The sequence below is a fragment of the Ursus maritimus genome, unplaced genomic scaffold, assembly GCF_017311325.1.
Source record: "Ursus maritimus isolate PB19 unplaced genomic scaffold, ASM1731132v1 scaffold_18, whole genome shotgun sequence".
Lineage (NCBI taxonomy): Eukaryota > Metazoa > Chordata > Mammalia > Carnivora > Ursidae > Ursus > Ursus maritimus.
The window spans coordinates 17978321-18001654 of record NW_024424230.1 but is presented as its reverse complement, the minus strand read 5'-3'; the positions used below and the strand labels follow the sequence as shown (position 1 = coordinate 18001654).

The 23334-nt window shown below is 35.3% G+C and overlaps 1 protein-coding gene across 1 annotated transcript in view; it reads left to right on the top strand.

Moving 5' to 3' along the window:
* The window catches only part of WDR7 (WD repeat domain 7), a 337551-nt gene that overhangs the window by 186709 nt on the left and 127508 nt on the right, over positions 1–23334 (top strand). Inside the window, exon 22 of the mRNA XM_040632480.1 lies at positions 14977–15198. Coding sequence (XP_040488414.1) covers positions 14977–15198 — 222 coding nt within the window. The remainder of the gene's footprint in view (positions 1–14976; positions 15199–23334) is intronic.

Genomic DNA, 23334 nt, shown 5'->3' with positions numbered 1-23334 from the left:
TTGGGATATAATGTGATATTATATTTATCAAACTATCTAAGTAATATTGCATTTGTTCATACCTTAGCAATTGAAACTTTATGTTAGGGTATTGATAAAAAAAATAAAAAGAAAACATTAAAAATCAAATGAGAAGGTAATTAGAATACTAGAAAGTTTCTAAATATTACAGTTTGTATTCAGACAGTGTATTTGGCATTTTAAAGTACCTAATAACTAAAAGAATACTTTTATTTTGTACTTAGTTATCTAAATCCTCCTGGGAAAATATCAGATGTCATCCAGTTAAATAAAATGTCCACATAATATCATGACTCTCATTTAGGTTGAAATCTATATTAAAATTGAAAGTGATAAGTTGTAAAACTATAGATGAGATCCTAAGTATCTGGCCATATATTTTTATTTGAGCTTTTAAAAATGAAGAATGAATTAATGTCTTTCAGAAATGACATCTTCATTAATATTAGCTTGAAGTTGAGAGGATTAGTGTAATAGCATACAAGAATTAACTTCTGATAAGTTCAGAGAAAATTACCTTGATCATCAAATTTATGCATATGATCTAATAACATTACTAAATACAGATCATTCTATATTATTTACTTAATCTTTCAGGTAATAGAAGGTAAATGTATCTGAATTTTCTCTCTCTACTGACTGATATCTAAAATAATGCACAGTGCATTATAGTAGATATTCAGCAGCTGAGATGATCATATATTGAAAGTGAGACATGAATAGCATTGATAAAAGAAGCATTATTTTAAAATACATTCAGGATCAAAGCCAAGGTTACTTTCTGATGAATTCTCTATTGTGATTAACTTGATTTTATTTGGCTTATATGTGATGCTGAATTATATATGATGCTGAATGGTAGGAAAGACGTCAGGTTTTATTTAGATAGATCAGACAAGAAAGAGTTGACTGTAACTCTGTGAGTTATGCCATGTTATCCAAAAGAGACTGATCACTATGTTAATGTCCTTTTTACTAATCATTTGTATAAATTGCCCTCTAATCTAGTGGCAAATTATGTGTTAATATTTGGGGTATTTTTTGATAAGACAATGCCCGGTAAACAGAGTGGTTGAAACATCCCTAAGTGCTAATGAGTACTTACTTGGTAGTCTATACTAATGCTTTAGTGGATGCTGAACAAGTTTAGATGTTAAGCTTTTTAGGAAGAGTGAATGATGGCTAATGATTATTTAATGACAGATCTCTGTACTGAAAGGCATTTAGCACTCAAAGTATACTGCAAAGCCTATTTCTCAAAGCTTCAGACAGGTTTATTTGGTCTCACCTTGAATAGAACAGTGCTGTATTGATTTCATTGGTGTGGATTTAAACACACTATCGGCTTAGAATAGCACTAGTATGCAGTAGAAAATGATTGTCTTAACCCTTATGGTGACTCTAAGCTATTCTGTGATATTAAGACGTGAACTCCGGAAATGATCATGAATTTATTTGCAATATTTGGAGTCCAGTATATGAGTTTGGAAAACCTTTGTGCATGTGAGCTTATTGTAGACAGTAACCTTTAGTGGGACTTATAGAGAGGTAACTAAAACTTAAAGTTCTATTTTTAATGAGTGTTTTCCTTCATATATTGTATTTGAAGAATTTCTCTTCTGTGGAAATTGTTGATGTTTCTGTGGATGACATGCCAATTTTATTTTATTATTTATTTTATTTTTTTAAAGGTTTTTATTTATTTATTTGACAGAGAGAGAGACAGTGAAAGAGGGAACACAAGCAGGGGGAGTGGGAGAGGGAGAAGCAGGCTTCCTGCTGAGCAGGGAGCCCAGTGTGGGGCTCGATCCCAGGACCCTAGGATCATGACCTGAGCCGAAGGCAGACGCTTAACGACTGAGCCACCCAGGCACCCCCCAATTTTATTATCCTGTTGGATAATACATTATTTTAGCTATTTGATCTCTGAATGCTAATAATGTTTATGCTTAATACTTTGTATTTTTTTGTATGTTTCATTATATATATGTGTGTGTGTGTATATATATATATAAACATATATATTCCACATGAAATCCAGTTGAAACTAGTTACTTCATATGCTTGATAGAATATCTCCCCCAATTTTTTTATATTTGTTCTGGATAGCCCCAGTAGAAAATATATGTAACATTATTAGATACTATAGACCAAAACTTAAAGACTTTTTTCTAATTATAAATTTTGTTTGCTTTTATTTTTTTTGAGAAACATTTTTAATTATACAGGATTTGGAGATACCTAATAAAGATTCATCTTGGAGTAGGCGTCAAATATTAACTAGTTTCTGTGCAACATATGCTGACTTATAGGCCAATGAGGATTCTAGAGATCGATCTGGGATGATGTTGCTATGAGTGCCCACTCTCTTTCATGCCCTTCACCTTGTCACTTGAACACTTAACCTGCTTGACCTTCCTTATCTATAAAATATGGATATTGGTTTGGTTCGAAGGATCTATGATCCCTTTTTTTTCCTCTAAAATTCCAAAATTTCCTAACAGTCATCTAGTCTTGGACCCAGGAAATGTTTTACACACTTTACTTCTGATTTGTGTTCTTTTCCTTTTAAATTCTTAATGGTTTATCTTTTTTTGTGAAAGAATTTGGAAAGTGACTGTAGTGGACACATAACTATGTCATTATAACAAGTAGAGTGTCAGTGCATATGTGAAGTACCCCAAGTAAGCAGGTGGAATTTATATGGACCTGATATTCTTTTGATTATTTCAAAGATGGACTTCAGGTTTTTCTGTTTTTTTGTTTTCTAAATGGGGAGCCTTTTCCTTGGACAGGTTTTTTTTTTTTTTTTTAACCATAAGTAAACACTGTTTCTTATTATTTGAGTGTTTTGTAGAAATTAAAAACATTGGATAAAGTATTAGAAAAACTATTCAGCTTTTTCTTTTGCTAATAAGAGAAATCGTTTTGAGAAAAATGATAAGCATGTGTTAAATTCTTGCTTAGGATTGTTTTCATCTGCCTGTGTTCAACCCTTCTGTGCTGTTATGACACTGACACTGGTGTTATTGTGGGAGCCGTGGTGGTAAGAGTTCTCAGTAAAGGCTGTCGCCTCTTGATTTGATTCTCCTTTTTTTTTCCTGCCAAAAAGTCTCAGAGCAGTTCAGTAAGAGCCATCCTGGATATATGGGTACACCTTTCATCAATACACATGTATTTTGTAGGTTTTTACATATGAAAGTATGTCTCTAGTCTTAATAAAAGATGAATCAAGATAGGGTTATAAAACTATTTCTTCGCAACTCCTGAGTAAGGTAAAGACTTGAGCTAATCAGGCAGAATTTTGAGGAAATGATTATATGTTATCATGTAGCAGAAACAGATTTTTTAAAAACCAGTCTTTTAAAATAGTGTGACATACTACCAACCAGAATATCTGACTACATGCATATGCAGGTTAAAATATTAAATTTTCCTTTTAGTGTTCATTTCAGGAGTATAGTAGCTTTTTCAAATCCACAGTAGTAACAAATCAATGACTGATTTTCAGGATCTGTAGGTGTTATGTACTTAGCTTTCTTTGGTTCAACAATGAAAGGACTATGCAAAATTCAAGGCTCAAGGACTGTTTTGATTTGATATGTATAAGATAGGCAACTCAGATCCAAGTTATAAATGGAATTAGCCAATTAATAGGAAATCATATGAAATAGTTACATGGAAGAGAATATTAGTAAATTTTAATATCCATATATGTATGCTTATTTGAGAAGAAATCATATAACCAGAAAAAGGGTCTGAGAAAAAGAAATTTGCCAAATAACAACTGCAGTCAGTTTGATAGACTAGTTATTTTCTTCATAAAATGAGGAAATGTAAAATAATTTAAAAATCATCTATAATAATTTCAAAGGCACATAATTCTTCTCTCTACATGTGGCTTAAAAATGATAAAAGCCTGAACATGTAACAAGATCAGAAATGGCAATCCTGTTTAGCTGTCTAATAAATTCAAGCTTTTGATGTCTTTAAGCTCTCTGGAGCTACTTAGAAAGCTCTTTGAAAAATGGGCCAAAATGTCTTTTACCCATGTGCATATTCCTTAGGCTGTATAAATGGGTTACTTTTTCTATAGGTTCTAGGCTAATACTGGGTGTACCCTTAATAGTTTGAGGCTGTGGTTTATTTTGTCATTGGCTTTTAGACTTCTAGCACAAATGCTTAGTTTACTTTTGCTTGTCTTCTTCTTTTTCAAAGCTTTACTTTCTTGGTCATCTGTTAATGTGATTAGTAAATTAAAAGTCAAAGTTGTCTATGACCTTTTTATTTCTCCTTTTAAATTTCTTTTCTTACATTATTTCTCCTGTAAATTTAAAAATATTTTTCCTTAATTTTTTTTATTTGTTTAGTTCGTAGGAATTGTGCCATATGTTAATCTATATCAAGTTTTAATAACTCACAGGATGCATAAAAAAGATAAATCTTATGTATTTCTGCTAGTTGTCAACCGTGTTATTAAAATCTTCGCTATAAAACTTTGTTTTGGGCTTAACCACCACAACTTTTCCCAGATCTGCTATTACTTCAAAGGTCTGGCCATTAATTTCCACAATAGTGGAATTACGTTGCCCCTGACTATGCTCCATTATTTCTACTTAACAACTCACCTATAGTGAAGAAAACAAAAGGAAAAAAATATAAGGTGATCATTCTTCAAAATCAGAGATAACATTATAATCTACTAAGAAAAATAAAAGCAAGAAATACCTTAGAGGTTCCAATTTACTACAAGCAAACCTTTAAAAATTGTAACTTTTGGTTACATGGCATTGTTTCATTATTGTGACCAAATGTATAAAAATTCAGAAGAATGAATACTACAGATATTTCTTAAAAATGAGCAGATGTACTTGTTAACTTCTCAAAAGTAGAACAAGGCAATTATCCCCTTTGGTCTGTTTTATATCACCAAGTTGATTAAGATAATTAACCTTGGTGAAAATAGTTTTTAAGCCAATCTAATAAATGGTTGTCATTTATAAATAACAATGACCTCAGGTGTAACAGTCTGTTTTTCACTGTGCTGTAATGCACAGGTGTGAAATGGTCATAGAATAGACCCTAACAGTGCCCCAAATATTAAGTCTCATGTGTCCCATTTGATCTCTTACAGAAACACATCATGTCTACTCCAGTATTTTTATAGGTGACTCTCATTGCAGAAGGTGTCTTTTTCTGAACACTAACTGTATGAGAATTTATGAGAATGATTTGCCATGTTTTCAGATGTCTATAACTTTATAAGCCACTAACCACTGTTTCTGAAATATTTCTTTCTTCGTGAAAAGGCTAATAATGGTCTTCTTAATGTTACAATTCGTAGTTTTTAAAAACTTGACATGTTATCTCAGATTCACCTTTGAAAGGTAAAGTGAACCTACAATTGAACATTATTCTTGGTAATTATTAACTACAAGATTTCTGACTACATAGGTATCGTAGATCTCTGGAATTTTTTGAATCTCAATTTTCTCTCAGACTGAGAGTGTTTGCACTAAAAGTAAAAACAAATTGACTTGATGTTTAGGTAGAGAATGGAGGGGGGAGGAAATAAGATAATGGAGATTGTGGGGAAAAGGATATAGAACCTGTCTGTGTGAAGAATAAGAAATTGTTACAAGAATTACTTGAAAGTACAAGTAGCTTTCAAAGCTTAAGCTTTCTACTTATCAAAATAATCAACATACCCCCAAATAATATTGTGATTATTTTAACCTTCCTTTGAAAAAGAAAGTATTCATTTTGGAGCGTTCATTTATTTTGCTTTTGTCTGATTTTGTGGAAGATGGATTTGATGTATTTTGTCAAATGCACATACACATAATACATGTATGTACAAGACTCGTTATTTTAAAATGGCTTAATCAGCAGCAGCTGCTGAGGGAGATATGTGTTTGCAGCCCCTGTTGTGTTCCAGCAGGGGGCTATCGTGCATACATACAAATGAAGAGCATGTTTGTTTACTTCAGCTTTGCTGGAGGGAGGGGGGACGGGACACACAGTGTAGCAGCAACAAAAAACAGGGAAAACCTCATAGATTTGGGGAGCAACTTCCATATCCCTCACCCCCAGTAGGTATGAGGAAAATACTGACAGATGGGTCAAAAAGTAAACTAAAATGTTTTTAATGCAATGGAGGAAGGCTGTGTTGGTAAGAGAGATGAATATGTGGACGTACACCTGCTTTGGTAATAATGTGAAAGTTTGTAAGTAAATGTTCAAGTGCCCCATGATTGTCATTTTTAATCAATTCATCTTTTTTTCCCAAAGAGGTAGGTTGGAAGATTCAGAAAACTTGGACATTTTATTTACTTACAGTGCACAGGCAGAAATTTACATGTTGGCCATATAACCGTCTACAGTTTTAACTTTTTTCCATATCATCGAAATTTATTTGCCTTATTATGTGAAAATTGCAGGTTTTGCAGTGCTCTAAGATGTGCCAATAAATGAAAATGGTGTGCAATATTCATATAAAAGCACTTGGCTGAAGAAAAGGAACTTCATTACATTTACAATGGTGTAGAACCACAGATTCTCCTTATGAGCTTAAGAAACCCAGCTTCACCACCAAGAGAGTGAAGTCTCTGAGTTTTTTTTCACACATTGGATTGTCACCAATCTATGCCTTTTTGTGTTCCCATTTAACAAATTCTTCTTTAAAATATTTGACTAAGAATTGGGATATAATGGATAACTGTAATTTAATTAGTAGAATACTATAGTGTTTTAAATTCTTTTAAAAACAAGTTATTTCCAAAATGTATAATGTATTAATATGAAAAGATTTTTGCTTAAAGATTCCATCACCGCCCCTCCCATTGTTAAAACTTATTTGGAAGATTACTGTTACCCATCTGGTTAAAAGTTGACGTCTTTATGGCATTGTACTTCACCAGTCTTAAGCAGCTCTAAGAATATCAAGTAGGTGTAGAAAATGTTCAGGTCAAATATATGTGGAAACAGTTTACACTGTGGAAACTCCGCTGAGGGTCATTTTTCTCATTATGATTCTAAAACATAGACAACACATTTTGATATCTCAAAAATACAGTTCTAGCTCACTTAGATTTAAAAGTTAATGTCTTGGCACACTAAGACTATAATATACTTTATGTCTATATAATTATACATTCATAATGTGTGTATGTGTATGCAAAATCAGTATATTTGATTAACACCGTATAATGATTATTAAAAAGGCATATCTTAAAAATAAATTAATATTCCATTAGGAAACCACATTTATCAATTTCAATAATAGACAGTTGAAGTCATTTTGTTTAAAGTACATCTAAAAACAATTTGAACTCAGCTTGCTTTTGAAGATCTAGTTTCTTTTAGATACTTCTGTTTATGTTCAGAAATGTATTAAAATATTTGATTGGACATATTTCACCATCATTGTAAACTCATCTTAATATACAATCTTATGTGGTTTTCATAGTATCAGTTGATAATGCCCCATCACATTAAAAGTATCCTTGGGGTGAGAAAAGAGAAGTAGATAAAAATCAAACTTTGGAAGAATATTTCACCAGTCTGAAAATAAAAATCTTTTGTAGTTTTATTGACTAACATTTGTAAGAGCGTTGAATATACATATGATAAGACTATTCTAACTTTCGCAAAATTTGTAAATAGTAAATCATGTCCTAATTCTGAAAATTTCTCTGTCCTCAATTGCCAATATTAACAAAGTTCACTTTATTAAATTTGCTTTGTTTTTTTTTAAAAATAATTGATCAAAACCTAGTATAGCGAATATGCTTTATGGCAAATAAAACAAAGTTGTAAAGAACCATAATAGAGACTGTTTTCTAGCTTAATCCAACTTATTATTTTAAATAGTTCTCTATATGCTGCCCTTTAGTTTTCTGCTGTGAGATACTGCAACATATTCTTTTCTGATCATTCGAATAGAATCCTACAAAGTCAGTTATTAATTAATATATAAGATATACCTTACTGAATACAATTTTTTTTTTGCTCTCCGAGGCAGTACATAGTAACAGCAATTTATTTTTCTATACATATAATTCTAAAATTTATTAAGCACTGAAAGAGTAAAGAAAAGCATTTAAAATTTTATTCTCATTTATCATGAATAGGTAGATATTTCTGAATTTCTAAAGGGATGTTTTAGAATATATTGAAATTTATACCAAATTTAGAAAACATTGATATCATTGTCCCATGTCACTTCGACTCTATCATATGGCAGAAATTTCTGGCATAAAATGAGTATGTTAAACCAATCTGAATGTAATGTTTTGATTTAAAAAACCCTAATGATATGTTTGTGATACAGTGTTAAGTATAGTCATGATTGTGAGGTGAATTACGCTTGAATTAAAACACATTACTTCATTAGTTCTAGAATTTTAAATATCAAACGTATGTTAAGTCATCTATGGAAAGCATTCTGATACTCGATCCTAAACAAAGAATCAAATTTTAGATAACGGTTTTTCCAGGTCAAATCTCACCGTTCTTACACTATAGCCTCAGAGTAGTAAATTGGTAGTATCTTCTTTTCTAAGGCTTAATACCTAATACAATAACAGAGCTCCATCAGTATATGGCTAATCGCAGATATAAAGTATCTGCTGGTAGTCCATCTCTCATAAAACCGCCGTTAGCCTTAATTCAAATCCATTGATTCCTATTCCAGTTAAAACTGAAGAACTTAATATGTCTTTTAATCCTTTTATTGTAAGCTAGGATAAAATTAATTTTACCCTGGAACTGCACAAAGCCAATTAACATGATCTTTAGAGTTATTTAGTAAAGTGCTTCAAACTGTTAAATTTATCTTGACCTCTTGGTTGCACTCTCTGACTGCTTTTTAAATGAGGCAATCAATATCTCACAGCCCTTTAAATAGCTTAAACTTCTCAAATATTTTACCTGTGTTCTAGTTAAGCTGTAAGTAAAGTGTTTACTCCTGCTCGTGTAAATCTAGAGTCAATTATGCTAAATCTAAAGACAATTATGTACTTTTGAGGAACACTGTATGAATTAAATGGTGGTTTTAATAAAAATCAAAGGCTCATATTTCGTTTAAAGAAACCCCATAATGAAGCTTATTATTTTTACACGAAACAAGTGGTCTCTTTGCAACTTAAAATGTAGAACATTTATGTCCTTTACCACTGCATGCAGCTTCTGTTTTCCACACAGGGCTAGTAGAAGGAATTAATTTTCTTACTGTGATAGGGTGATCAACCGTCCTGTCAAGAAAATGGATCTCCATGTCACCCTTTAGCATGATTAAATGGAGGCATGTCTCTGTGAAAAAATACCAAATTTTCATGAGACAAATGAAACTGTAGGAAGGTCTACTTTTACAGAATTATTTTATTTTTAATATCTCAAAATCTCCCATTTGGTTGTCATTTTATTTATAGGAAAACATTGCAGCTAATTGCCTGTGTCTTGTATTACTTAAGAGCAAACCCAGGCAAAGCCAATAATTTTAAATATTTTCAAATCTGAAAAACTGAAGAATCAGAAATTGCTATGTTACTGTTGGAATAGTAGTAGGAAATGGGTATCTGTACCTTATACAATCACTGATCAGTCAGTGTCTCTAGGAGATCCTTTTTCTTGCTCTTCTTTCCTTATTAACAAAGAGCTAACATATTTTCAGATCTGAGTACTGATAAGAATTACATACCATAGAATTTCAGCATCAGTAGTATTAATAGCCAGTTGGACAGTGTTCTTATGAGCCTGTGCACATGCCAAACTTTAAATTACACCAAGTGATGTGCTTGACAGCTAATTAAGATTTCATATTTTGGCCATTTAGCAGAGAGCACCTGTTATGATTCTTTCTATTAGCTTCAGGATAAAATTTACAAAGGGCTGTTTTAAAGTACATTATTAAAACTTCCATAAAGTCTTAATTCCTTCCCGAGAAGTGGGAGTTAAGACAAGATTGAGGTAATTAAACAAAAGGAACATAGGGAAGGTGGGGGACCAGGGGCGGAGGCGGAGCTCTCCAAATGCCCCTGTTGTTTAATTTCCTACTGGAAGCAGCCCATGTGTGCTTCTGGGCCCCCCTCCCCCTTCAAGCAGTGGCCGTTGCACAGGCTGAATGGCTGGGGTCAATGCCTTGCCTATTGATCAGTATCCCTGCAGTCCCTTGCTCCAGCAGCTGCTTCATTGGCTTCTTTCAGGGCCTGCTTCAGTACATTAGAATAGAAATCCATAACCAGAGCTGTGCTCATCCAAGCAGAGGAAGAAACTAAATTAAATGGTATAAAACAATCTTGGATCAGGAGTTTGTGCCAATTCATCTTGATCTAAGATGTCACACCGGGCTCTCTGTCTGAGCACCTGGGCTAGAGGCAGCCATAGTGAAAATAGATGGAGCTGCGATCACTCATTTGTCAGCTAAGGAGCAAGGCAGCGGTTAGCAATTCCCTTCTGCAGAGGTCAGCTGACAGAACAATCAGTGCAAGTGCAGAAGAGAGCTTTCCTTTGAACTATTGTTATGGAGCATGCTCTTGCTGAGACTTGGGGGGAGGGGAGCTTGACTTGCTTCCTGTTTCAAGACTACTAGGGAAAGAGTGAAATATATACTGCATAAATCTAAATGCAGTTGCGCAGAGCTTTCGCTCCCGTGTGTTCTTGTACTCAAAGTTGGTTTTAAATGCATGTACAGAGATACAGATTATCAAACTGGTAAATATCACTTTCTCCAGAATTTGGGTTCATTCTCATCCTCCTACACACAGAGGCAGTGGTTACTGATTTTGTTCCTTCCTAGTATGGTTAAGCTCTTAGGTTTCTCCCCCACTTTCGTTATTAGAACTATGACAGATCAGCGGCATACTTGGAATCTGTCATTGCATGGACGCAGTAAGACTCTTACGAATGTTTCTTTACCTTTAAAAAACTAGAAACAAAACCATGGAGAGAACTGCATACTGTGATATCTGATTAGAAGGTATTTCTGAATGTTACTTAAATGTTTTTGAACATTTTAATTGAGGCTTTTTGTAAGAAATGTGAATTCATGAAATATGACTTATCATGACCTTGGAAGTGATAAAGTAATTTTATTAACATTGGAGGAATATCCTTGTAAAGCAGCATGCAAGTGGTTTGAAATATACTATAAAAAAATAAATTAGGGAAATGAATAATAACTAAAATTTTATATGAAAGAATTACAGTATTTTTAAAGATCAGTGTATTCTCTGTGGACTCATTTTGGATTTTGTCTTTTTCTATACACTAGTGAAAACTAATGGCAAATTTTCAGAACTTTTTTTTTTTTTTTTTAAGATTTTTTATTTATTTGACAGACAGCCAGCAAGAGAGGGAACACAAGCAGGGGGAGTGGGAGAGGAAGAAGCAGGCTCATAGCGAAGGAGCCTGATGTGGGGCTCGATCCCATAACGCCGGGATCACGCCCTGAGCCAAAGCAGACGCTTAACCGCTGTGCCACCCAGGCGCCCCTCAGAACTTTTTTTTTTTTTTAACAATTATGCAGAAGTTAAGAAACTACAGCAGCAACAACAAATCTTTTTTTTGTACTCAGTTGAACCAAACTTTTCTTATTTTCCAAATAAATGGTAATCACTCTAAGATGTTACCATCTTAGTTTTCCTAGGTTTTTTTTCCTTTAAGTCCTTTAATGCCACTTTCTTACACAATTATTCCTTTCTAGCTCTTAAATTCTTTGTAATATCCTGTCATTTCCTTTTCTTAGGCTCAACAAGGTCTGCCTGCACACATCCATTCTGCCTTTCAGCACAGCTAAATAAATGCAATTTAAAGTTTATACTAAAAAGCTTTGCGCTCTAGGTGTTTTTTTTTAAATTAAGCTTCTAGAAAGGCTATACCCACCTACTTACTTTGAAAGGGTTTCTTTTGCTTTGTTTTACTCTTGTTTTAGTTAACTTTTGCTAAAATTGTTACTAAATTTTTACTATTTTACTTTTCTAATTTTGTCTTGATTAGTTAATTTTGTTCATTGTTTTACTTAATTTAGATTTTTAGAAGAATTTAAGGCATGACATCTAAAATCTGCAATGTTTCCATCAACTTACCCAGGACTCACCATAGATCTTAAAGATAATGTGCTTCTCTGCATCTCCTTTTTAACATCCCAAGACCAAACCAATCTTAGTGTCTCACTTCGATTTCTACGATATCTTTCTGAACCCCTAAATCTAATTACATCACTCTGTGGCCTAAATCCTACCTTGAGTATCTTCCTATTTTTTATAGGGTAAGAATTGAAATGTGAATAGGATCTACCGTGCAATATGTGGTCTGGCCTTGTCTGCCTCCCTTGCCTGTTTTCTATCTTTCTCTTGGCTCATAGGCTTCCAACCCAATTACCTCTCCTTGAAATAGAAGTCAACACATTATTTCATGCTTTAGGTTCTTAAACATACTGTTCTCTCAGTTCATAATGTTCTCCTTGATTCTGTAACCTAGTTCTGATTCTTATTTAGTAGGCTTTAAGTTCAGAGGATATCTCTTTTCATGTCTAGCATAATGCCATGAGCACACCAGATCTTCAGTTCTTATACTGAGACCAAGTAACTGATGGAATGAATGAATTTCTGCCGCCACTGGTACTTACTGTTTTTCACCTGATCTTTGCAGGAGTCTTCTTTTGGTTCTACTGAACTTGTCTTGTTTTACCTCAAAATCTGCCTTCCTACTGCCACTATCATGATCTTCCTAACAATGAATAAATCTGATATCACCACCTTATTCAAAATCATTCAACACCTTACCATTAACCAAAAGTTAAAAGTCTTCAGCTTGCCCTGCAAAAGTCTCTCTTGATTTGGTGGTACCCCTAAAGCCTCTTGTGTTGTCATTCCCTTGCCTTACCTCCAGTTAGTATAGAATGACAAAGTAAATGAAGAGACAAAATAAAACAAAACATCTAAAAGCATTCAGAGGTCCCCGCTGCTAATTTCTTAGTTGGCATACTGAGCTCTGAGGGCCATTTGCTATATTGATTTAATTAGTATAGAGACAAAGTACTGAAAGGGGCCAGAAAAGGTGGATGGATGACTAGAAAGAGTAGAAAGCTGACTTCCAATGAAAATGTTTCCAGAAGTTCACTTTTTAAATTTCTCTGTACCAAATATATAGCCATGATGGATAAAATATACAAACAGAAAACCAAAGAGACATAACTAGTCTCCAGAAAGATAGATATCTCTGTGGACAAGTAATAAAATAGAAATGATCTGGGCTGAAACCCTTAGCTCCTTTCTAGGCTTTTGGCTCCTGTGAGCTAAAGAGGACTTAAAATGTATCATTAGTAAAGCTTAAAGCCAGGAGCTAGGCTATGGCTTTGCCATTTCTTGAAAGGACCCTGAAAGGATGTGAGTATATCACTACTCAGTTAAAATTGAAGTTATGTTATTTAAGGTGAGGAAAATGGATGTTAACTCTGTGACTGGCAACATAAACCATAATAGGTTATGAAAATAAGTGAGTTGTGTTTATCCTAAGAACCTGGAAACAAAACAGGGGTGCTCGGATGACTCAGTGGGTGGAGCATGCGACGCCTGATCTCCGGGTTGTGAGTTCAAGCCTGTTGGGTGTAGAGTTTATTTAAAAATAAATAAATAAATAAACCTAGTAACAAAAAGAACTGATAGAAAGAAAACATAAAGTAGAAGGAGAAATAATAAAAATAACAACAGAAGTTGGTGAAACAGAAATGAAATAAGATCAAAACCAGTGGGTTTTTTTTTTTAATTTTTTTTTTTAATTTTAGAGAAAGAGTGTGCAAGTGGGAGGGTGTGGACAGAGAGAGAATCTCAAGCAGACTGCCCACTGAGTATGGAGTCTGACCTGTGTCTCATGACCCTGAGATCATGACCTGTGCTGAAACTGAGAGTCAGATGCTCAACCAACTGAGCCACGCAGGTGCCCCAACAAAGTATTTTTTGAAAATCTAGTAAAATATATATTTCTAGCAAAACTGATCAAGAAAAGCATGAAAAGTAATATTAGAGAAGGCAAAATACTATTTAGAAGGATCCATAGCAATGATACATTTGAAGTATTTTCATCGTAGAGAATACTGCAAATAATCTCACACCAATAAATTAAAAAACTCAGATTAAATAGGTAATTCCTTTAAAACTGCAAGCTATCAGAAATGACTCAGGAAGAAATAGAAAGCCAAACTGAATAAGTAACTGCCAAACTGTTTTCTAAAGTAGTTGTACCTTTTTACATTTCTACCAGCAATGGAATCATTTTCTGTTCGTACTTGACAGCACATTTTATAATCCTTTTTATTGTAGCCATTCTAGTGGATGCGAAGTGGGATCTCATTATGGTTTTGATTTACATTTTTCCTAATGACCACTGATGTTAAGCATATTGGCCATTCATATATCGTCATATATCAAATATCCATTAAAATTGTTTACCATTTTAAAAGTTGCACTTTTTTATTATTGAGTTGTGAGAGTTCCTCGTATATTCTGGATATAATCCTTTATAGATATATAATTGACAGTATTTTCTTTGGGTCTGTGTGTTGTCTTTTTACTTTCTTGATTCTGTCATTTTAAGTGTAAAAGTTTGTAATATTGTTGAAATCCAATTAAGGAAATTTTTAAAATTACTTGTGCTTTTTGTATCATATCTAAGAAACCATTGCCTACCCCAAGATCATGAAGGTACCGTTCTCTGTTTTCTTCTGCACGTTATTTTGTTTTGGCTCTTATATTTAGTACTGTGAATCTATTTTGAGTTGATTTTTTGTGTAGTGAAAGGTGGAAGGCCAAATTCATTCTTTTGCAGGTGGGTAACCAGTCACCTCAGCGCCATTTGTTGAAAAGACTGTTCTTTCCGGGAAGAGTAATCTTGAAATGTTTTTATTATTATATGTCTTTTATGTATTGATATTTTAACTTATGTTTTGGTTTTCAGGTTGCTTGTCAAGTATCCCACAAATGAAAAAGATTTCCACATCTTATGAGGAAAGACGGAAGCAAGCTACTGCCATTGTTTTACTAGGAGTAATAGGAGCTGAATTCGGTGCTGAAATTGAACCTCCTAAGTTATTGACCAGACCTCGAAGCTCAAGTCAAATTCCTGAGGGATTTGGCTTGACTAGTGGTGGATCCAACTACTCACTGGCCAGACATACCTGTAAGTTATAAAATTCCTAATGCTGATCTATTAGTTTCAATACACATTTTTTGTTAACAAATCCTCAGAATACGTATTCTGAGTTTTAGCTTCAACAGAATGTTGACATGAAGTCAGGAAGCAGTACAATCTGTTTGGTACCTCACCCTTTGGTTGTAGTTACCCAGACTTCTTTTTAACATTTAAAACATGGTTTTCTTGAAAATGCTTTTCTTAAAAAACACATTTCTGATCTTTGTGTTCAAGATTTTAGCCCAAACATAATTTCTAAAGTGGTTTCTATAAAACTATGCAATATGTCCTGAATATGGTTTGAAAGGTCAGGAGTAGGGGCAGATTAGTTACAATCAGAGTTCAAAGAGCTTTTGTGGTACTGCTACCTTTTATTCTGTGGTTGGTATGTTAATAACAGGGTAAGGATATTTTATAATGCCTTTTGTAACTTCAGTTTTGGACCTCCTTTACGTAAGGTCAGAATATTCCTACCGTATTGCAAAATTATTTCTAACAAATTGTGTTATTATTAAGGACCAAATATAGTATACTGAATATATCACAAAGTATTCTTTATAGAACAAATTGCAATGTGCTTTGGGGCTTGGGGCCTTTTAGCAAGGGAAAAAGATACATGTTACTTGCTAGTTACAAGAGCGGACAACTGCACTGGCTCATTGTCACATACTTTTGCTTTGAAATCATGGAGTCCTATTAGCTTTTATTATTAAAACCCTCCCATAGATTTAGCTGCCTATCCCTGCCCCCGCTTCCCTTTTTTTAGATTCTTAATACAACAGATACTTACTAGTGGTTGGTATTCTCCTGATCCCTATTTGACATTAAAAATCAGAGAGTAATAATGACAATACCACCACTAACAACAATAAGTAACTAATTCTTTGAACACGATTTTAAGCTCTTGTACTTACATTAACTCAGTTAATCTTCATAATAACCCTATAAAGTGGGCAGCTTAGTTATCTCTATTTGACACTTAAGGCTAACTGGGCACAGAGAGGTTTGGTGACCCTGGCTGAGATCATACCTTCAGGAAATGGCAATTTTTCTTTCCACACAGTCTGTTGGTGCCATAGCTGGTGGTTTGGCCATTCTGCACACTGCTGCTGTTTAATGGCTCCTCCTTGAGAAGGGCTTACCAACTAACCTGTGCTATTACTTCGTAATTTAAGAAGCGTTTTCTATCCCCTCATTTGATCTTTAAAAGAGAATTAAGACTTCTTCAAAGTAGCTCAGCCAAAATGTGGTAAAATCTCAACTTGAACCCAAGCTTCTTGGGCCCTGAAAACCTATGCACTTTGCCTTTTCCACCTGTGGACATCTGCTGTCTGTCTCCAGTGCAGGCCTGCCTGCTGCGGGCCCCTCCCTTTCACCTCTAGCATCTTTATCTTTTCTCAGTTTCCCTGCTTTTCATGCATAAAACCCTACTCAGATCTCACCCACTGTACAAAAGGCTCACCTCTGTATGTCAGTGCGGACACCCTAGGATTTACATATGTAGCTTCTTATGTAGAGTCTTGACATTAGAATATTAGAGGTTAATGAAACCTTGGCCTGATTTAGTCTGGTGACTTTCAATTTTTTTTTTTTTTTTTTTTTTTGCTTACAATCTCTCTAAGGAGGACCAAGAAATGTGTGATTCCTCGCATGTTTTTATATTAACAGCTAAAACTTTTCAATAGTAAGTTTAAACATTTGCAAAAGATGTAATTTGGAGGGTAGTGTGAATATTGACATTTAAAAATAAAATACTGGGGCGCCTGGGTGGCACAGCGGTTAAGCATCTGCCTTCAGCTCAGGGCGTGATCCCGGCATTCGGGGATCGAGCCCCACATCAGGCTCCTCTGCTGTGAGCCTGCTTCTTCCTCTCCCACTCCCCCTGTTTGTGTTCCCTCTCTCGCTGGCTGTCTCTGTCTCTGTCAAATAAATAAATAAAATCTTTAAAAAAAATAAAATAAAAATAAAATACTGTTCTCATAAATATATTCAATAGAATATTTACCATAACTACTTGATATCCATCATCATCCATTAAAAAAAAAAATACATGACAGACTTTCCTTTAAAAGTCAGAAATCCAGGGCGTGTGGGTGGCTCAGTCGGTTAAGCATCAGATACTTGATTTTGACTCAGGTCATGATCCTAGGTTCCTGAGATCCAGCCCTACATCTGGCTCCATGCTGAGCATGAAGTCTGTTTGGGATTCTCTCTCTCCTTTTATCTCTGCCCTTCCCTGCTTATGTGTGCGCGCGCGCGCTCTCTCTCTCTCTGTCTCAATAAATAAATAAATAATGAATTGAACTGAATTGAAATGAAATGAAATGAAAAAGTCAGAAATCCTACATCCTTGATTGTTTTCCTTAAAGAGAGAAAGGTTCTGCCCTCACAGTTTTAAGGAACCTTCCTTCATTTGCATATTTAGCATCCAAAAATCAGGTCCTTCAGAGTAACAGATCTTAAAACTACTCACGCTTTTAAAACCATGTATTCTGTGAAAAGTCTTACGATGCCCTCATTTCAAGGGGTTACGTTACTTATTTTGAAGACTATGATGTAGTCCAACATGTCTGCTATGATATCTTAACAGTATTCTTTTGTGTTTTGTGTGTTCTTGCAAGGAAAATGAACATAAATGCTGTTTCTCAGGAATTTTCACATAGCTCAGTAGAAGTATCTGTGTTTAAATGTAGAAACATCATAAATTAATGAATTGCTGACTGATTCCACCCAAGCCATTGGCTGATTGCCGGGCAGATTTGTCTATACCACATTCTCTTAGTTACCTAGTACTGTTACCATCCCTTTTCCAACTATAATTCATCTTTATGCAAAATTCTGATATTCATGAATTTTCTTTTAACTGCAATAATTTCACTTGCAAATTGTGTCTACTGTAACTAGAAAAAAAAGAAATGGGTTAGGAGAAAAGCAGGAATTTAAAAAGCTGTGGCAGCATAGAAATAGAGATTTTTCGAAGAAGCCTTGAGAATTGATGAAAAAATCATAGGGTGTCAGTGTTCTGTTCTTTGGGTTTGTTAGGAGACAAGGAGCTGAACTACATATAAAGAGATCCCAAAGACTGTTTCTGACAGGAGAGAAATCCTGGGATTTGCTACATGGAGGGACTTTTGCATGATGCCACCTTAGCTCTCCCAAGCAAGAAAAATAAAATTTACCCAAATATTGAAAATATTGAAGTGTTTTAGAGCCAAGTTGGTTCCTTGAGCACTTTGGATAAAGGACTAGATGTGGGAAGGACAGAAGCTAGTGCTTCTTAGCAAATAATATTTACAATTATTTTATTGAAATAAAAGATTCTGAGAGGTTTCCAGCCAGTGAGAAATAGTATATAAAAATGAAAGAGGGATGCCTGGGTTGCCCAGACAGTTGGGCTTCGGACTCTTGATTTATTTCAGCTTGAGTCGTGATCTTGGGGTCCTGAGATGGAGCCCTGTGTCAGGCTCTGTGTTTGGCAAGGGAGTCTGCTTGAGGATTCACCGGCTCCCTTTCCCCATGTCCACACATGCGCACACATGTTCACTCTCTGAAATCAATAAGTAAATCTTTAAAAAAAAATCTTTAAAAATCTTTAAAAGATTAAAAAAATAAAATAATAAAAATTAAAATGCATGATATAGGGGCACCTGGGTGGCTCAGTCAGTTAAGCGTCCAACTCTTGTTCTTAGCTCAGGTTTTGATCTCAGGGTCATGAATTCGAGCCCCATGTCATGGAGCCTACTTGAAAAAATTTTTTAAAAACTTAAAAACGAATGATACAGTACCTATTAGAATCAGTTTAAAATGTGTAAAATGTCCTCGATATTTTCCTCACTTATTATGGTGCCCTATTTTATTTTAATAATTATAAAATATTTATCAGTTTAAATCTTGCTCTTGTGATTGGAAACAGTCAGATGTCTAAATGTACTTGTGCCTTTCTTGGGCTTTCTTTGATCAGTTATGTGTAATATTAACCTGCTACAATGTTAACCTGCTAGAAGCCGCAATATGTATTGCTATGTTATTTGTTTATGTGGCATTTAGAATGCATTGTGACCATTAAATATTTAGCCTTCATGGCATCCTATTGAATGAGATAATAATTATTATCCTCATTTTGAGATAAGGCCATTAAGATACAATATTTGATGAAAGTTAATTGCTAATGTAGCTAGAGGTATAGATAGTGCATTCTGACCTTCCTTGTAAAGCCATTCCGTTCTGTGAATTCTTAAAATGTAGTCAGTTCCCAATTATCCACCTTGATAGGAGGGAAGAGTGACTGTGAGGCCTAATTCAGAAGTCATGCTTAGCTTTATAATGCATTTCATGCTTATATTTGAATATATATGAATCTTTTGTGGGAGGTACACTTCACATAAAATGTCAAAATCACACATTGAAGGCAAAGCTGAAGGACTCTGGAAATTTAAAAAGCCTAGACTGGGCCACTCTTTCCATATACCCTTGGTCTGAGTTGCAGTTTCCTCTGTATAAAATAAAGGAGAGAACTACTCTGTTTTCAAAGCCCCTTTTGGTCCAGTTAGTCTCTGCTTCTGAAATGAAATAGAGAGCATCCCAGGAAATTCACCTTCATGACCTTCTCATTTTCCTCTTATAGGGATGGACACTCTCTTATTTCAACTCAACTTCAGTAGAGATCATTCTTCCTTTTTATTTTGATCCACAAATGAAACACTTGGGATATTTTAGGATAGCATTTATAGTTGCCTATAGGTCTTTTGCTTCGTTCGTTGTTGGTTTTTTTTTTTTTTTTTTAAGATTTGTTTATTTTAGAAAGAGAGCATGAGGGAGAGGGGGAAAGGGAGCGGGAGAGATAATCTCAAGTAGACTCCAAGCTGAGTGCAGAATCTGATGCAGGGGTCAATCTCACGATCCTGAAATCATGACCTGAGCTGAAACCAAGAGTTGGACGCTTAACCAACTGTACCACCTAGGTACCCCTGGTTCATTCTTTCATTTGGTCTCCTCTTCCTCATTTTATAGTTGTGGAATCATGCTGGCACATCTGTAGTAAATCCCATTTTGATCTCCCATTAACTTTTTGACTTTGAACAAGTAGCATAAGTCATTTCCCTAGGCAGTGGACTCTGAGATTTGTGTGCAGGAGTATTCTTGGGATCAATACTTTTAGGGAGTGAAAGAAACAGGATTGATTGGGCGGAGGGAAACATTGACTAGCATTTCAGTTGCTTAGAAAGCTTCAGCTTATGCCAGGGAACTCTGGGACTGGGATGGCCCTTCAAAGTTGTCCTTGGATTGGGGCAAAGATCTTAGCCTTCCTATCCCTGTGTGGTTCATATCTCTGTGTAGTTCATATCCCTGTGTTGTTCATTCACCGCGGTGCCCTGGATGGGGGGTGTGACCTTGGATGAGGCAGCTCTCTTCATTCTAGCACAAATCCCGCAGAGAGACTCGGCTGAAACTTGTCAGCCACTGACACCCCCATGAGCTTGGGGACAGAGTGAGTACTTCTGTTGTGGAGGGGAGGAGATGGACAGCCTCTCCAGGCTTCCAGTCATCATGTTACTGACTTATGTGTGTCCCAGTTCCCGCTTCCTTCATCAGAAATGGAAAGAGGGACTACCATTGAACACACTTTTTACTCCAGCTCCTTGGGTATCTCTTGTAACCCTGCAAGACAGCTGTTTTATCCCACACTTAGCACAATAGGAGGCACAGGAACAATAGCTGGTTATTGAGCATTTACTCTGTGCCAGGCATTTTGCTGTGTTCTTTACATACAGGATCTTATTTTATTTTAAGATTTTATTTATTTGACAGAGAGACAGAGCACAAGCAGGGAGACCAGCAGGCAAAGGAAGAGGGAGAAGCAGGCTCCCTGCTGTGCAGGGAGCCCGATTCAGGGGGCTCAGTCCCAGGACCCTGGGATCATGACCTGGGCTCATGACCTGGGCTGAACGCAGATGCTTAACCAACTGAGCCACCCAGGCGCCCCTACATAGTATCTTATTTAATCTTCTAATCCGATCAAATGGATACTATCACTGTTAACATTTAACAGAGGAGGAACCTGAAAATTTGCCCATTGTTCACCAAAGCTTTGTGAGATTAGATTAAACTTTCTTCTTGTAGATAGTAAATCGAGGGCATAGGTTAAATGTATTAAGATACCACTGCTAAGCCTAGACTTGAACACCTATTTTGCAACTTCAAATCAGGGCATTTTCCCCATTTCACATAGTTGTCTTATATAACAAGCAAGTGAGATTCAGAAGCGGTGCCCCAAAAAAGAGTGGGGCATGTCAGCAAGTACCAGGTCACCTGTAAATATGAACATCTGTGGACTCATCCACTGGGGATGTGCTGGTGCCCTGCAGATATAAACCCATACAAAATCTACATCTCCATACTTACGACATGGCTTGCATCTGTAGTGTGAAATATTTCGGTGAGAGAAAATGAATCTTTTCCCACAGTGGTCTTTAGAGATACTGTAATGCCGGGTTCCTCAGCTGGCCAAGTTTATGGCCTCACTGATGTGCATTTGGAAAAGGCGGCATTTCTGTGCATTTGTGTGTCTGTTCTGGGAAAGGGATCTATGTTTTTAATTCTCAAAAGAAAGTCATTAAAATAAAAATGGATAAGAACTCAAAGAGTTTGTTGGAAAAAGTTGCTTATCTGTTATTATAATTTTTAAAACAACTGAGTTATAGTCATCTTGATTATCTGTTTAGCTGTAATACCACCAAATGGAAGGAGGCTTCAGTTAGACACTACCTTAGGAATATTTTAATTCTATGAAACGTGTATTTAGAGTTTTATACTTCCTGGTACTATGTACTATGTTTGATTTTATTTTGTTGTAACCTACTGTCCTGAAAATGTTTCTCCAGTGCTTCATGTGCTTTCTAATTGTGCGTGTTTATTTGATGAATATATTAATGTTGGTTGAGATTGATTTTATAGTGAATTTATTTCTTAAAAAAATTTTGAGGTAAGAAAGTTAAGCCAAATCTCAAATGTTTTATCAGCAAGATTAGGACAAAGTCACTGAATTGCAATTAATAACAAAACTAGTGTTATTTGCACATATTGAATCAATAGCAGCAATGATGAGGAACACATCATGCCATTTACAAGGATAAACAATGACAAAAATGGTTATTTTCACTGTACACAATCGTGAGGTTGTGTGGCTGAGCTGCTGCGTTTGTGTGTGCTTTCCCTGCCGTTGCGCACCCAGCCTTCCTCGCACTGGGAAGTAATCCTGCCTTCCTGTGTTCTTACTCCACGTCCGCCTCATTCATTCATTCTTCTCATTGCACTAACTCAGCATTTCATGTTCCTTACCCCTGCTTCTCATCTGGAATTTTACCTTTGAAATCATCCTGGTTCCAGACGCCACTTGTCTTGCATTGCCAGTACACCTTCTGTGTTTAGAAAAGTAATTCTTTGCTCTGCCTGTGCACTAAAATCTTAGGTAGAATGTTTTAAAATGAGCCATACCCCGGAGTTATTCAGAAAATCAGGGGTGGGGTTTGGGTATCTATTTGATTTTTAAAACTGCACATGAAATTTTCATGTGTAGCCAGAGTAGAGACACCCAGTAGAATAGGGAATCCTTTAGTTATTTTAAATTGAGTGTTCTGTAGTAGTTCTGGTCATTGAACTACCTTAATGCACAATATATATTATAATTTTCTTTATGTTTAAAATGGAAGAGATAATGGAAACTAATCTGAGTGAATAAATGGCATTTATATCACTTTCAGAGCTAATTCTTTAGATAGTTCAGCTTTTTCATTGGAATTTTATTACTCTGGATTGCTTGGGGTTGAATCTTGACGTTACCCAGTAGCTGTGTAGCCTTAAATGCTTCGTGGCTCAGTTTCTTTAACTCAAATATGGGGATAATAATAGCAGCTACCTCACAGAGTTATTGTGAGGATTAGGTAAACGAGTGTACGTAAAGCACCTAGAAACGTGCCCGGCATTTAAGTTTTAACCTAGCCGAATGTTAGTTTATGTTAATGTTACAAGAAATGCTTAGAATAAGGAAAGGAAACAGCTCTTTTTAAGAGCTGTTTGCTAGGACATTTATAGTGTATATACTACTTTTTACAAATCTTAAGAACC